This window comes from Polypterus senegalus, chromosome 14, assembly GCF_016835505.1.
Source record: "Polypterus senegalus isolate Bchr_013 chromosome 14, ASM1683550v1, whole genome shotgun sequence".
Classification (NCBI taxonomy): Eukaryota; Metazoa; Chordata; class Cladistia; order Polypteriformes; family Polypteridae; genus Polypterus; species Polypterus senegalus.
Genome location: NC_053167.1, coordinates 141868812 through 141883488, shown reverse-complemented (window position 1 = coordinate 141883488; position 14677 = coordinate 141868812). Strand labels below are relative to the sequence as shown.

At 44.1% G+C, this 14677-nt stretch overlaps 1 protein-coding gene across 3 annotated transcripts in view; it reads left to right on the top strand.

Annotated features, from left to right (window-relative positions):
• si:dkey-86e18.1 (uncharacterized protein LOC557342 homolog) overlaps nucleotides 1-13653 on the top strand; it is a 93502-nt gene extending 79849 nt beyond the window's left edge. For all 3 annotated transcript variants that reach the window (XM_039734983.1, XM_039734982.1, XM_039734981.1), the window contains one exon: nucleotides 11791-13653. In XM_039734983.1, coding sequence (XP_039590917.1) covers nucleotides 11791-12269 — 479 coding nt within the window. In that variant the 3' untranslated portion in view covers nucleotides 12270-13653. The remainder of the gene's footprint in view (nucleotides 1-11790) is intronic.
• Nucleotides 13654-14677: the final 1024 nt, after the last annotated feature.

The following is a 14677-nucleotide window of genomic DNA, read 5'->3' as shown; positions in this document are numbered from 1 at the left end:
TAAAACCAGTGTTTTGGTTGTACTCTTTCCAGAGACCCTCGTATTTTGCAGTGGCCACAAATGCCTCTGAAAAATGTTCTTTTTTATCTTGTGGCCTAATGCTAGCCCAGAAATACACGTAGTACACGCAGGCCTGTGGCTTTTGCCAGGATACGTTTGGTATTTTTCAAGTCAAAATTATTTCTTCACAATCATGAGATAATTACCACATTCAATTGTGTTCTAATGTGAAGCGTCCTTTTATACATTAAAAATAACTTTTGTCTATTCGTGCAGCTACCAGTGGGGCTAATTGATATGCTGGTCCAGACGTGGGAAAAGGCCATAAAACCTACCAAATACGTCCATCTTTCAAACCAAAAATGGTACTGCATATTGATCTTTGTTTTGAGATTACAGTGATCCCCTGCCAGTTGCGTTCCAGACCCATCAGCGATAGGTGAAAATCTGCGATATAGAAAGACCATGTAAATAAAGTTTTTTTTTATAGTTTAAGCCTTAAAATACCTCTCCCACACGCTTTAAACACATGTAAACTTATTAAAACATACTTTGTAAACACATATGGGCTAAGGATATGAGTAACATAATAATAATACAGTACAATCCCTCCTAACCGGCCATCTCGGGGCTGGACCCATGGCCGTTTAATCCGACGCATATCTATTTTCATGTAGAAAAATATTTCTAAGGTATGTACTGTACCTCTTTGACGTTCCTGAAGAAACCATATCCACAAGGCTTCATCCACGTACGAGGAAAAAAAACAGTGTACGAAATCAACGACTGGACAGTGTGGTGTAGTGGTTCCACAGCTCAAGTCAAAAAGGCCACTTGTTAAATAAATAATTGGCGCACTCGCAGCTTAGCGAGTATGTGTGGCTGATCGGTTCCCAGGGAATTCGTGATGCGGGTGATCCTAGCTTAAGTGCACAGGTTAAGTGCATAAGGGTGTTCCCGGGAACTGCTAATCGCCACATCTGCTCCACGTCCCCGTGATAAATAGAAGCGCGAGGCGGCTAGGTGTAGAAGAGTAAAGAACTGGAGGTTAATTGAGAAGGAAGAAGGTAGATGAAAGCCGGTGCAGGAGAGCGAGCGAGCAGATTCGATGGAGCAAAGGCAGGCAGCTGGGAGGTGAACCCTTGCAGATGAGTGTTTGGCTTGTAGCGGGGCTACATAGGTAGTGTTGTCAAATGTCAGTACTGAGTGCGTCTCGTTTCATTGGCCCGTTTGTTGTTTATGTGTGTGTGTATCAGTAAATGCCTTCCCCGTAATGGGGGACGGATAATGGAAGAAGACCACAGCCTCAAACCTGGAAAACACCTGTTCACTATTAATCAATTACAGCCGTCACAGGACTATTTAAGCCATTAGGTGGGAAGAGAAGAGGAGGGGAGAGAAGAGACCACGAGCCATCTATACCTGCCGTATTCCACCTCGTGCATTTCATCGAGTTTGTTTTTCAATTCGCCGGACTTCAATATCCTCATCACAAGAGACCCCGGGGTCGGACTTCATCATCCACCATGCACCAAGGATCCACGGTGAGATTTTGTTTTTTGTTCCGGGAAAATCAAACAACTCATTTACCATTAGTTCAATCAACCGTATTCAGGACAGTTTTTATACCCGGACTCAAGTTCATGATCATTTCCGTATCTCATTCAGTTTTGTTATTTGTGTTGATTGTTATATGTTACAGGGACAAGGGAGGGTTTTTTTGTATTTATATATGGTGGTGTGTCGTTGTTGATGTGGTGGAGGGATATTTATATTTAAGTTTCTTTCTATTTTTGCATTTGTCTTGTTTCATTTAATACATTTAATCAGTGTAATTTTACATATCTGCTTTTGTGAGTTTATATTTACACCGTCGATTGTGGGGAAAAGCGTACTTTGTTAGAGGTACGACTTGATAGTTAGATTCATCTCGGTAAATTATTCAGGCCACAGGTCTTGGAGGTGTAGCTGCCGGCTGGGTAAGGGGTCAGCTGTTACAGGCTGACACTCGGTGGGGCTGAAGAAATTGGTCACTACAGCTGAGCGATCACAGATCTGGAGTGACCGGTATTGAAGATGACTGGCCATCAAAAGGCAGTGGCAGTCGTGGAGGCTTTGGGCTGATTTAGCACCAGCGTGAGCGCCCTGGCCGCTGGGGAAAGAACTAGTCTCGGTCCGGATGGAGTCTGATGTACCCAGGGATTGGAGGGCTACGGGACCAGTGTGGAAGGCAGCTACACCTGCAGGTAGGACGGCTCTCCTGTTGCGAAGCCCGATGGGAGAAGCATGGGAGCTGCCTGGAAGAAAGAAGAAGGCACCGTGGATAACTCATAAAGGAATAAGTAAACGGAAATCACTCTGAGCGTAGGAGCCCTCTCACCTTCCAGGAAAGAAGGAAGTGCATACATCTATACTAAAAGGCAAAGCCCTCACTGACTGACTCACTCATCACTAATTCTCCAACTTCCCGTGTAGGTGGATTGCTGAAATTTGGCAGGCTCGTTCCTTACAGTAGACTTACAAAAGTTAAGCAAGTTTCATTTCGAAATTCTACGCGTAATGGTCATAACTGGAATGTATTTTCGTCCATATACTGTACTGTAATAGACTGCAGCGCGATAGCCGTGGGAGACGGAGTTTCGTATTAAAGCATTTAACCAATCACATTTCGGCCATCATTTGTTGCAGGCAGGCGACGGCTCAATAGCTGGCAGGCTCGATGTGGTGCACGTCAAGTCGCTCTACAGTGCGCGATCAGATTCGAAAAAATATATCTTTTCAAGTTCTATTTGGATACAAGTAGGTTCTATTTAGTCGACAGAAATATCTTTGGTAGGAATGTAAGTTGAATTTAGTCTTTAAATTTCTATGGTGAAGAAAAATTTATGCAATGATGACTAAATTTAACTTACATTCATACAATTTTTCCGCGATATAGCGGTGGGCGCGATAGCTGAACCACAATAAACTGCTGAACAGTGTTTTCATGTCATTTTAAGAAGGGGGGAAAAAATTCACAAAGCAAGGCACTGCTGTAACAGCCAGCCATTTTGAAAGGAGCCTTTGCACTTTGCTCTGGGGCAGCGTTCATGTCCAGGGCTGTGGATTCACTTCAGAAAGTCATCACAATGCACTGTTATTGACACGGAATGTTGACCAAAATGTGAACTGTTGTCTCTTGTCTGTAGACAACTAGACCATAACTACTAAAAAAAAAAAAAAATCACACGACCATCTGTGTTCTTTCACTACATGGAAAGCTTATTTCAGTGGCTGCTTCCACCACGTGGAGACCGCTGCTCTCGCCTCTGTCCGGTCACTCTGGGTCAGAGGCTTCCCATATGCCACTGTGCACCGTTGCTGCCAGTTACTGTTGTGGCAGAATCACCCTACTCTGAGACTATGAGATGTGCCGGCTGAATGGAGCTTTATTACGTGATGTACGCATGGTCTCAGTTCAGATGAACTGAGCAATTAACAAATTCAGTGAGCTTACATTTATTACAGTTCTTATTATCTACGCAAAATACTCTCCTCCTTCTAGTTCTTCCCTAATGTCCATCACGTGACCAAAACTGCCATCATTACTTCATGCCCTATGCATGTGTCTGACACTTATTTATTGATCAAGTACGCGAGTTAAGTCGAAACCAGGAGGACCCGCACATGAGGTACTGTGCTGCTAAAATGAAGGTCACTTGATGTCCAAGCACCTCTCAAGGTTGAAGCTTTAAGCAGCTGCTTAGTTTTCCCCGAGTACACACTTGACCCTGACTTATGAAATATTGGCTTGTTATACTAACGTGCATTAGGATGTACTGCTTATTTTCATACATGCTTATGATTCTCTTTTGAATGTATTGTATGTAAACCATCAACTTTAAGAATATACTCTTCCATAGTACACATCAAGGGCACACTTTTTTTTTTATAAAAAGCATCAAACATGAATATTTTTCTAGTAATCTGCCATGTGAGGTAGAGCTAACAGAACCCTCAAACAAGGTGGCGGTTTACCGGTCCAGCAAGTGCTGTGTCTGTGCGTTCCCACCACAGTGCTGCTCTCACAGAGCTCCTTTTATGCCGTCTTCTCCCGGTACCACAGAGCTGTCATTTCTGGCTTACAGCATGAGTTTTACACGTTCTCACTGTGTATTTAGTGGTTCTGGCCATCGTGTTGTGCCCCACGCTAACCTGCACTCTATGGGTGACAGCAGGGCCTTCAGCTGTAGAGCCCCGAGACTTTGGAAAGACCTCCCGAAATGAATTACATCAGTGGACTCCATTCATTCTTTTAAAAAATAACTTCAAACCTATCTGTTTGGGAAGGCTTTTAACTTTTTTTTTTTCTTCAGTTTACATCTTTGTCCAGATGCTCTTTATAATTTGTGTGTGTGTGTGTGTGTGTGTTTGTTATATCAAAAAAGATGGGATTTGCTATACTTTTAGTATGGAATTTAATATTTTACTCTGGTTCATTGCCTTTTATTCTATGTAATGCTTTGTATATCCTATATTTGTTTTAGTGTTCTATTCAGGTGGTAATAGACCCAGGGGTGTCCAGCGAGCCCCAAAATATGAACACACAGAGAGTCCCGGGTTCAAATAAAAGATGGTTTATTCACCAATTCCTCCACAAAGTAACACAAGCACAAAGACAGGTTGTCTCTCTCCACAAAACACAATACCTCTTCCCAGTTCTTCTCACAGCCGCACTGCCCTCCTCCAGTCGAGTGTTGCTCCACATCCTCTCAGCTCCGATTCACCCAGAGATCAGAGTGCGGCCCCTTTTATTAAAGACCCGGGAGTGCTTCAGGTGCCAAGGCTACTGCCCAATGGAAGTACTTCCGGGGTCATACGGACGCTCCACTTACTAGGGAGCTCATGTCCCTACAGCAGCCCCTTGTAGCACCTCTCGGTCCCCAGCAGAGTTGTGTTGCCAGACATCTGTCTACTCGGAGCACCCCGTCCGGGTAAGAAACCCATCCCCTTCTCTGGTCAGGATGCCCGTCCAACCCCTGTGGCATTTACACAGGAAACATTTGCATCCAGTGTTACATAAGCCTGCTGTTTCTTTCTGAGGCTTTGTAAAGCACCTTCAGCTTGGGCAAGGCGCTATACAAATAAAATTTATTATTATTATTGGTATATGTCAGTTAGTTTACTCACTCAAACATGTCGTCAGCTCCTTTTGTTTCCATATCCTCAGCATCTGCAACTCATCCTGCGTTAAAAACAAGTTGTTTTTTGTCACTTCAGTCTGCTCTATCGTATGCTCAAGCTTTTTTTTTTGGTGGATTTTTTTTTTATTTGTTTATTTTGATCGTGCATTTTCAAGAAACGCCATAGCAAAAGCAGCTTGGCTTTTACTTAAAACAACAAAGCAGTGTTATCAGTTCACTTCAGATTTATTGTTGTTTGCACAGCACACAATGAAACTCTTCTGTGGTTCTGCACTGCGCTGCCGCTACGCATGAATCTTGCTCTGTTGGCCATGTGAAACAACAATACCGAATGTAACGGGCGAAATATAAGCGACATTTAGAAAAAAAATTATTCATACGTTGAGAGTGCACATCTGACTGTTCTTACAAGCCATGGCAGAACTTAAATGTTGAAAAAAAAATGGAATTGCAAATGTAAAAGTAGGATGATAACCAGAGGGGGCCACTTGTCACATTCTCATAACTCCACTCGTGATGGCAGCTGTGAGAAGACAGTCAGAATCAGAAAACAAAGGAAATTACTTATGTTACAACTTGATAAGACAAAGGACAAGTTACACTAAGAGCAAGTATAAAGTAATCATGTAAATATAAATAAAGTATAATAAATGTAAGTATCAAATCTAAAGTACAAAGCGTTGCTTCTTAAGTTAATATTGCACATTTTGAGAACAAATAAGGTTATTCTCATAATAAATGTCTGAAGAGCAAACAATTTATTAGCTCAAGAACAGATAGTATGTTGCACATTTCAGGTACTGAAAAAGAAGTACCTGGATATCCAATAAAGAAAAAGGTTAATAACTTAAAGTGTGGGTGAGTGACCGGCAGAGGTATTCTAGAGTCTGATGGCTGCGGGGAGGAAGGATTTCCTGTGACGTTCAGTGGAGCACTTGACGCTAGTCAGTCTACTGCTGAAAACACTCCTCTGTCCAAGCACGATACTATGACAAGCAAAAAAGAAATGGATTCTTACCTCAAGAAAGAGTATTACAAGAATCTGTGATAAAATTACCGTATATACTCGCGTATAAGTCGGGTCTTGAAACCCGAAAAGTCGATCATAAAAATCAAACCCCTTCAAAAATGTTTTAACATCTTCTTGCCACCTCCAATCTTGCATCAAATTTTTTTGCAGCTGCACAGTTACCAATTTCTTTCACCACTTCAACAACTTTTAATTCAAAACTAGCTTCATATTTTCTTCTGATCGGATGCTGCATCGTAGATAAGGGATGCCCTTATGATAAAGGGGCTGAGATACAAAGAAACACAAATCGGTGCAAACGTCGCTTTGGAATAGTTTGGGTATTAGCGTTTGGTCACGTAGGCACAATAGAGAGGGGGAAAAAAAAAAGGCAGTGTGCTCCGTGGTTACTCTCTCAGACGGGCGGCCGTTAGCATATCATAATCTCTTGGACCAATAGCGTGAGTTTTCCGCATTGGACTTATATGACCGACATTATAAAATACCAGAAATTACACAGTAAAGTGAAGCTCCGACTTATCCGTGGGAGAACTTACACGCGAGTAGATGCGGTATTTCTAGTTTCCTTTCATTATAACAGGGATGCCTCATAAATTTCCATCCATTATCCAACCCGCTATATCCTAACTACAGGGTCACGGGGGTCTTCTGGAGCCAATCCCAGCCAACACAGGGTGCAAGGCAGGAAACAAACCCCAGGCAGGGCGCCAGCCCACTGCATTGCCTCATAAATTTGGAAGGCATATTTATTTAAATCAAGATATTCACTGCTTCAGAATGGGCACAGTTTGTAGGTTTTAATGCTCTTTTTCATGTTTGGACCTGTGTATCCATTAGTATTTTTAAAATCTCTCTATTATAAAACAAAAAATCTTGAAAGGTTGGAAGGAGACGAAATGTGATTTTCTCAGAGAGACACTTTCACGTTCCACGAGACGAGACTTTGTGTCAAGACATATAACAATGCCCAGGGCCAGAAATAAAAAAGAGTACATGACAAAGTAGAACGTTGTAAAGAATTCAAAAACGTTGGCACAGTACACATGCAGAGCAGGTTAGAGATAATGGAAGTAGGAAAATTTGAACGTTTCAAAAAAAGGATAGTGAATATCGCATTAGTGCAAACAAACGGAAATTATTACTCGGTGAAATAACGGAACAGCGAAAAGAGATCGAATATATTGTTTGGATTGAAACTTTAAGTCAGAGACTTGTAGATCGTCTAATTCGTGTTCGAAAACAAAAGGTAGTGTTTCTTCCCGATGAAGAGGCATATCCACGAGAATTAAAAGATTTGTTTTTGTTGAAAGTGAAATCCCGCGAGAGAAATAATTTCTCATTTGTGTGAATGCTATTGTCATACACATTTCTTGTAGAGAGAAAGCAACGCTATTCACTCTCGGGCGGTTACACGTTGAGTTGCCGGGATGTAATTCCAAACACGAAATCAAAATTGGTGAGTGAAGCCCCCTAGTTTATTAAAAAAAAGTCTTTACTTCAGAACACAGTTTTATGTGGAAAGTTAATATACATCCATAGAAAAAGGTGGACTGACCTCTTCGAGTGAAGGAGTTTAAGTACCTTGGGATTGTCTTCACCAATGAGGAGGAAAGGGATGGTCGGATCGCCTGACAGATTAAAGCAGCAAGTGCAGTTTTGCAGTCACTACACCACTGCATCATGGTAAGGAGGTGCTGAGTGCGAAGGCAGTTATCTCGATTTACCTGTTAACCCATGTCCCTACCCTCACCTATGGTCATGAGTGTTGGTTAATGATCACTGAAGAAGATCATTGGTGCAAGTGGCCTAAATGAGCTTTCTCTACATGACCTCTGGGCTCTCCCTTAGAGATAATGTGAGACGCACAGACATCTGGGAGAGACCCAGAGTAGATCTGCAAACCCACCCACATTGAGAGGAGCCAATTGAGGTGGTTGGGGTATCTGATGTGAATGCCTTCCGGAAGCCTCCCTGTGGAGGATTTACAGGCGTAATCAGCTGAAAGGAGACCCCAGATAAGACCCAGGGCCTCCTGGAAGGATTGTATCTCCCAGATGGCCTGGGAACACCTTGGGATCCTAACAGTATGAAATGTAAGTGGCATCTGGTGACAGCAACTTTTGGGCCTCGTGGCTAAGACTGTTGTCTCCATGTCCTCGTCTTGGATAATTGGTGAAAAATGACTGAATGAAGTTCATACATACCATGACCGTGAAGAAATTACCTTTGACGTAAAAAATACCAAACTAATCATTTAACTGGCTCACCATAAGGCAGGGGTGTCGAACTCCAGTCCTGGAGTGGCTGCTGGTTTTCATTTTAACCATCTTCTTCGTTAGTGAGCAGTTTCTGCTGCTAATTCACTTCTTTTATCTTAAGTGTTAATTCACTTGACTCAGGCCCCTTTAGTTGTCTCTTTTTCCTCAATTAGCAGCCAAACAATAATGAGACACAAAATGACCAGCTCACCAGCAGTGTCTCAGACATATCTGCAACTCGTAAACAGAAAAATCATGGGGCGAGCTGCCAGTTCAACCCTCTATCTTAAAACAATAATGAAGGCCAAAACACTTGAAAATAAGAGCTAAAAAAGTGTGGTTTACAGAAACATTCCTTTTAAATCTGTGCAGCTTTTTATTCTTTGCCACTGCGAGTGACAATTCTATGACTCTGTCACTGCACCACTGAAACTCATTGGCGTGCCATTAGCGAGGTGTAGATGAGAAGATTTGACTGATGTTAATAATTAATGAATTCTCCGTCTTGTCCGTGTAAGTAATATAATAATTCAGTAAGATGTTCACTTTCCTTACCTTTCTCTATAGGTGGGGTTTCTGGCAGTTGGACCGCCATTAAATTAACTGAAGCACACTCATTTAACTCTTTGAGGGCTGAATATTTTTTTCCAAAAAAACCCCTCAGTTTTCTGCAAAGCAGACAAAGCATTGGCTTCACATATAAATCAACTTAGAACAGCAGCATTTATTTATATCGCATGTTTTCATTTAAATGATGTGCTTAAATGCCTGTTGCTGCGTGCTGTGGCTGCTGTTGGCACCTGTTTGACGTCTCTACCAGCTGTCCAGGGTCAGCAGGAATTCCTGGCAAGCCAGCTGCATGACTGTCTTCACGTGGCAGGTGGGTGGTGGTGGCAGTGTTATGTCATCTGTTTTGTTCCTTTTGTCATCATAATTGCCACTATCCTCCCTGGCTAATGCTGCCATTAGACACATGGATGTGCTCAGCACCACGGTCAGCTGGGAACCAATGAACCGATGGCGAAACCTCAGTTTTGTTTTTCAGTCCCCATCTCCAGATCACCTACGTCAAAATCAAGAGTCCAACAAGTCTGAGCCCGATTCAGCGATAATACGTCAAACATCACTCGTGAAGCGTTTTGCTTTGCACATTCATTTTGGTCTGCCGTCAGATGTCGATGCCATTCTAGAGGTTGTTTGCTCTTCGTTACTAATACACGAGCAGGTAGTGGAGGTCGGATCATTGTAGCTAACTTTCCTCCTAACAAAGAGAGTCAATCTGAAATGGAAAGGGGAGTTTTGTTGCCGTGTACAGCCGATTACCGTCATCTACCCCTGAATTTCAATAAAAGTTGAGATCCGCCCTGAAAGAGTTAGTTAGTCAGTCAGTCATCATCCAACCCACTATACCCTAATACTGTATAGGGTCATGGGGGGTTTCCATCCATTATCCAACCCACTATATTCTAACTACAGGGTCATGGGGGGTCTGCTGGAGCCAGTCCCAGCCTACACAGGACGCAAGGTGTGGTATAGCGGGTTCGCGGCTTCCAAAAAAAAGTCTTTTTTTTTAATCCATACAGCCGTGTCGTTCTCCGTGGGCGCATGACCGCGGGGAGTTAATGGGGTGATTGGAGCGAGTCGCACCTGCACGTGTGGGTGTGGTCGTTCTTGTTTGCCTCATTGGCTTCCTGCGGTGTGTAATTTAGACGCTGTGCCCACGGAGGCAGAGAGAGGTGTATATATAAACGAAGGTACACCAGAGAGGGGGATAAAATCGTGGAGAAAGATAAGAGAAATCGGAGAGGAAGAGAGAAAAAAGGCAAAAGGTTGATGGAGAGAGAAAAGCCGATGCAGTAAGAGGTCGGAAAACAGCAGTCAGGTGGTGACGATCCGGCCACCTGGAAGGTGGAAACGCCATGAGCTGGGGTCCCGCGAAGGAGCGTTATTCTGTTGCGCTCTAGGGGCTAGTTCGCCCCACTGAATGTACCAGTGAGTGGGGTGAGCAGGAGAGGTGCCCTCCCGAAGGATCTGAGGAGCGACTGCGGGTGCGCGAAGGATCGAGGGAGGAGAGTTGACCTCGGCGGTCTGGCAGTGACTTCCCGATGAAGGCCAAGACGGAGGTTAACTGAAGGAGCTCGTGGTTGTTGGTCTCCGCTGGCCGCGAATAATGGAGAGCCGGGGAGAAAAAGATGGAGGTGAGCTGGAGAGTAAACGGAGAGAGAGACTGCGTTTTAATTGCTGCATATATTATATGAATACACTTGACTGATGTTTATCATTCGTTTGCTCAGAGGTTGATGTGCTTGCTGTTTCCTGAGCAGCTCTTCTTTTCTCCACCCTAGCGACCCTCTTCTTCCGTCGGAATCTTTTCACGTTAAAACTGATTAAGTCAGTTTTTGTGTTTCAATTACTTAGTACGTTTTTCTTAATTTTTCACTTAAGCTGGCACTTAAGTCTTTAATCTGCCTCAAGAATGATTTCATATATGATGGGGTACGGGGAAGTGATGTACCCGTATGCCTGTGCCACTTGGCCGCCCTGCTGCCGACTGCCGAGAGTTGATTCTACAATAAAATTAAAAGAGGAATAACCTCGGAGGTCAGTCCTCACCCTGAAAACATTGCGGTCACGTAGTATATGTGTTCCAAATTTCAGGTCAATAGTTCAAACGGTTTGCGAGCCACAGGTGATTTAAAATCCTGGACAGACAAATGGACAGCCACGCTAGCGTATTATATAAGAAGATGGATTCTAAAAATGGATAGTGGCTTAACAGCCTAGCAAGATGTGGCAATGCCCACTTCGCCTCCTAATGCACAGTAGGACCACCGTTTATAACCCGCTGTGACGTTCTTGACATTATGTAAATCAGGACTACAAGTAAAAATCTTTGGAAAAGTCGTTTAGTGTCTTTAGGTTGGTGGTATGCATGTGTGTGGGACTGGCCCCCCGTCCAGTTCGACTGGGATTGGATCTGTATTCCCCCTGGCACCCACAATTGGATTAATCCAGTTACAAAATACAATACAATTTATTTCTTGTATCCACCAAAATCACACAAGGAGGGCCGCAATGGGCTTTTAACAGGCCCTGCCTTTTGACAGACCCCCAGCATTGACTCTCCAAGAAGACCAGAAAGCCCTTTTAGGGGGAAAAAAAATAGAAGAGACCTCAGGAAAGGCAGTTCAGAGGGAGACCCCTTTCCAGGTAGTGGGTGAAACAAAAGGGTGCTTCAGGTCCTCATTTTATTTGTGACACTTTCCCAGTTGGCCACCTTAAACCTATAATGGTCCTTCTTTCTCTCTCATTGTGGCAGATGCTGGATGTTTGAAGTTGCTGCACACTCCTGTTCTGCACCCAACCGAGGACCAGCAGGTGACTCTGCAAGACTCCCAGGAAGAGCAGCAAAGCAGTCGAGGGGACACGTCGCCAGGAAGCATAGAGCATCGTGGGGCCACCGTGTACACCTGCTCTGACATCAACCCTCACACTCAGGATGAGCCTCTCACATTTAATCCAAGTCTAATTTCCATTCGACTTCCCGGGGGAGTACCGTCTGGATGTGGATCAGGTGCTGATGTTCTCAGCTCCATTTTGAAGTCGGGACTTCCGAACCTCTCCAGACCCCTGGCTGCCTGTTTGGACAAAGAGAAGACGAGTTTCCCTGGAGCACAGGTAGAGTCTGCTGAAGGAAACACGGGACGCCATCTTGAAGGACAGGGTCTGGATATCCTGGGTGTGGATTGTTACTTGTGTTCTGACGATGATGAGGACGACGACCGTAATGAAACCTGAGAGAAGCTCGTCAGCTCCACTTTAAGGCCCACTCAGTTGGTCGAGGATGTGGTTGGGGCAGCAGCACCTGCAGGTGGTGAGCGGCACTACGGGCGTCCTAGGACCACGATTAATAATTTAAACAGTCTGGGGTTTATTCTGCCGAGGATCTTTTTCAGCTTGTGCCCACGTGTTAGCTGTGTTCAGACTGCTGATGGCTGACAGAAGACGCAGTGGCATTTGATTTACCTCTGGACGAAGGCTGAAGTGTTTTCATTTTCATCATAGAATGGATTTTTTATTTTCCTCTATTTTCAAATAAAAAAGCTTGCGTCTAACCGCCATCACATTTTATTTGAGAATGTTTTCAGGCACCTGTGGACTGGTTGCCCATTTATTTCATAAGGTACAGTATGTGACTTGAAGTGTGTGTACAAGTGGAGGCACGAGGTCTTCTGGAGACGCGTAATGAGACTTAACCATGGATTTGCACCTGAGACACTGTCCTCGATAATCTGGGCCTTTGTGACCCCCCTGTGTTACGGTATCTGACGGGTGGCACGTAACTGTTCTTGCACAAGTTTCCCTTCTGATCATCGCCACCGGTGTGTGTGCTGAATTGTCACAACAGGTAAACCTCAGCAGCTGTGTGGGACTTCCCTCTGGTGCTTTAAATGTTGTTCCTGTAAGTTGGAGAGACCCCTTTTATGGCCCAGGCAAGAAGCTTCTCGGCTGTGATGGAAATGTCACTCCCTTGGACATGCTAACTATGGAGGGCAAAACCTAACTTCAGTGTAGGAAGTTATAACCGTGACACGTGAGGATTTTACTTTAACGATGGGAAGCGTCAAGGCACTGTGGGAATATTGGGGCATCTGATGGGGGCACACTGTAGTTTAAAGCAGTTGGTATTTTCAGAACACGAAGGTGGTAGAATATTCAATGTGGAAACACCTAGAGACTGTCGGAGCGATTTAATGCTAGCGTCGGCCCATTTGAATAAGGTGGGCTTTGCAGGCCGAGATGGGGTTCTTGAAAGTTCTGGTACAGAAAATACTTTTAAAATGGGTTAAGGTATCAGATTGGGGACAACCCATAATAATAAAACCCCAAAAAAAGACTTCCTTAGGTCTTAACACTTACAGAGCCTCAGCCAAGTGGCTATTGATCTCTGAAATGTGGCATATTAACAGCTTGTGGTGTGCTGGTGAATACGAGAACTTCGTGTGGTCCAGTTAGGCACTCGGAGTGACCTGAGCCTCAAGTTACAGTACTGTTGGGTTAGCAGAAGTCTACTGTGGGACTTAAGTACTTCTGTACGCACCATAGATATGCATATACAGTGTGTGTGTGTGTGTATACGGTGGATCCGGAAAGTATTCACAGCGCTTCATCACTTTCTCCACATTGTGTTATGTTACAGCCTTATTCCAAAATGGATTCAATTCATTTTTTTCCTCAGAATTTTACACACAACACCCCATAATGACAACGTGAAAAAAGTTTACTTGAGGTTTTTGCAAAATTATTAAAAATAAAAAACTGAGAAATCACATGTACATAAGTATTCACAGCCTTTGCCATGAAGCTCCAAATTGAGCTCAGGTGCCTCCTGTTTCTCCTGATCATCCTTGAGATGTTTCATTGGAGTCCACCTGTGGTCAATTCAGTTGATTGGACCTGATTTGAAAGGCACACACCTGTCTATAGAAGGTCCCATAGTTGACAGTTCATGTCAGAGCACAAACCAAGCATGAAGTCAAAGGAATTGTCTGTAGACCTCCGAGACAGGATTGTCTCGAGGCACAAATCTGGGGAAGGTTACAGAAACATTTCTGCTGCTTTGAAGGTCCCAATGAGCACAGTGGCCTCCATTTTCTGTAAGTGGAAGAAGTTCAAAACCACCAGGACTCTTCCTAGAGCTGGCCGGCCATCTAAACTGAGCGATTGGGGGAGAAGGGCCTTAGTCAGGGAGGTGACCAAGAACCCGGTGGTCACTCTGTCAGAGCTCCAGAAATCCTCTGTGGAGAGAGGAGAACCTTCCAGAAGGACAACCATCTCTGCAGCAGTCCACCAGTCAGGCCTGTATGGTAGAGTGGCCAGACAGAAGCCACTCCTTAGTAAAAGGCACATGGCAGCCCACCTGGAGTTTATAAAAGGCACCTGAAGGACTCTCAGACCATGAGAAACAAAATTCTCTGGTCTGATGAGACAAAGATTGAACTGTTTGGTGTGAATGCCAGGCGTCACATTTGGAGGAAATCAGGCACCGCTCATCACCAGGCCAATACCATCCCTACAGTGAAGCATGGTGGTGGCAGCATCAGGAACTGGAAGACTAGTCAGGATAAAGGGAAAGATGACTGCAGCAATGTACAGAGACATCCTGGATGAAAACCTGCTCCAGAGCGCTCTTGACCTCAGACTGG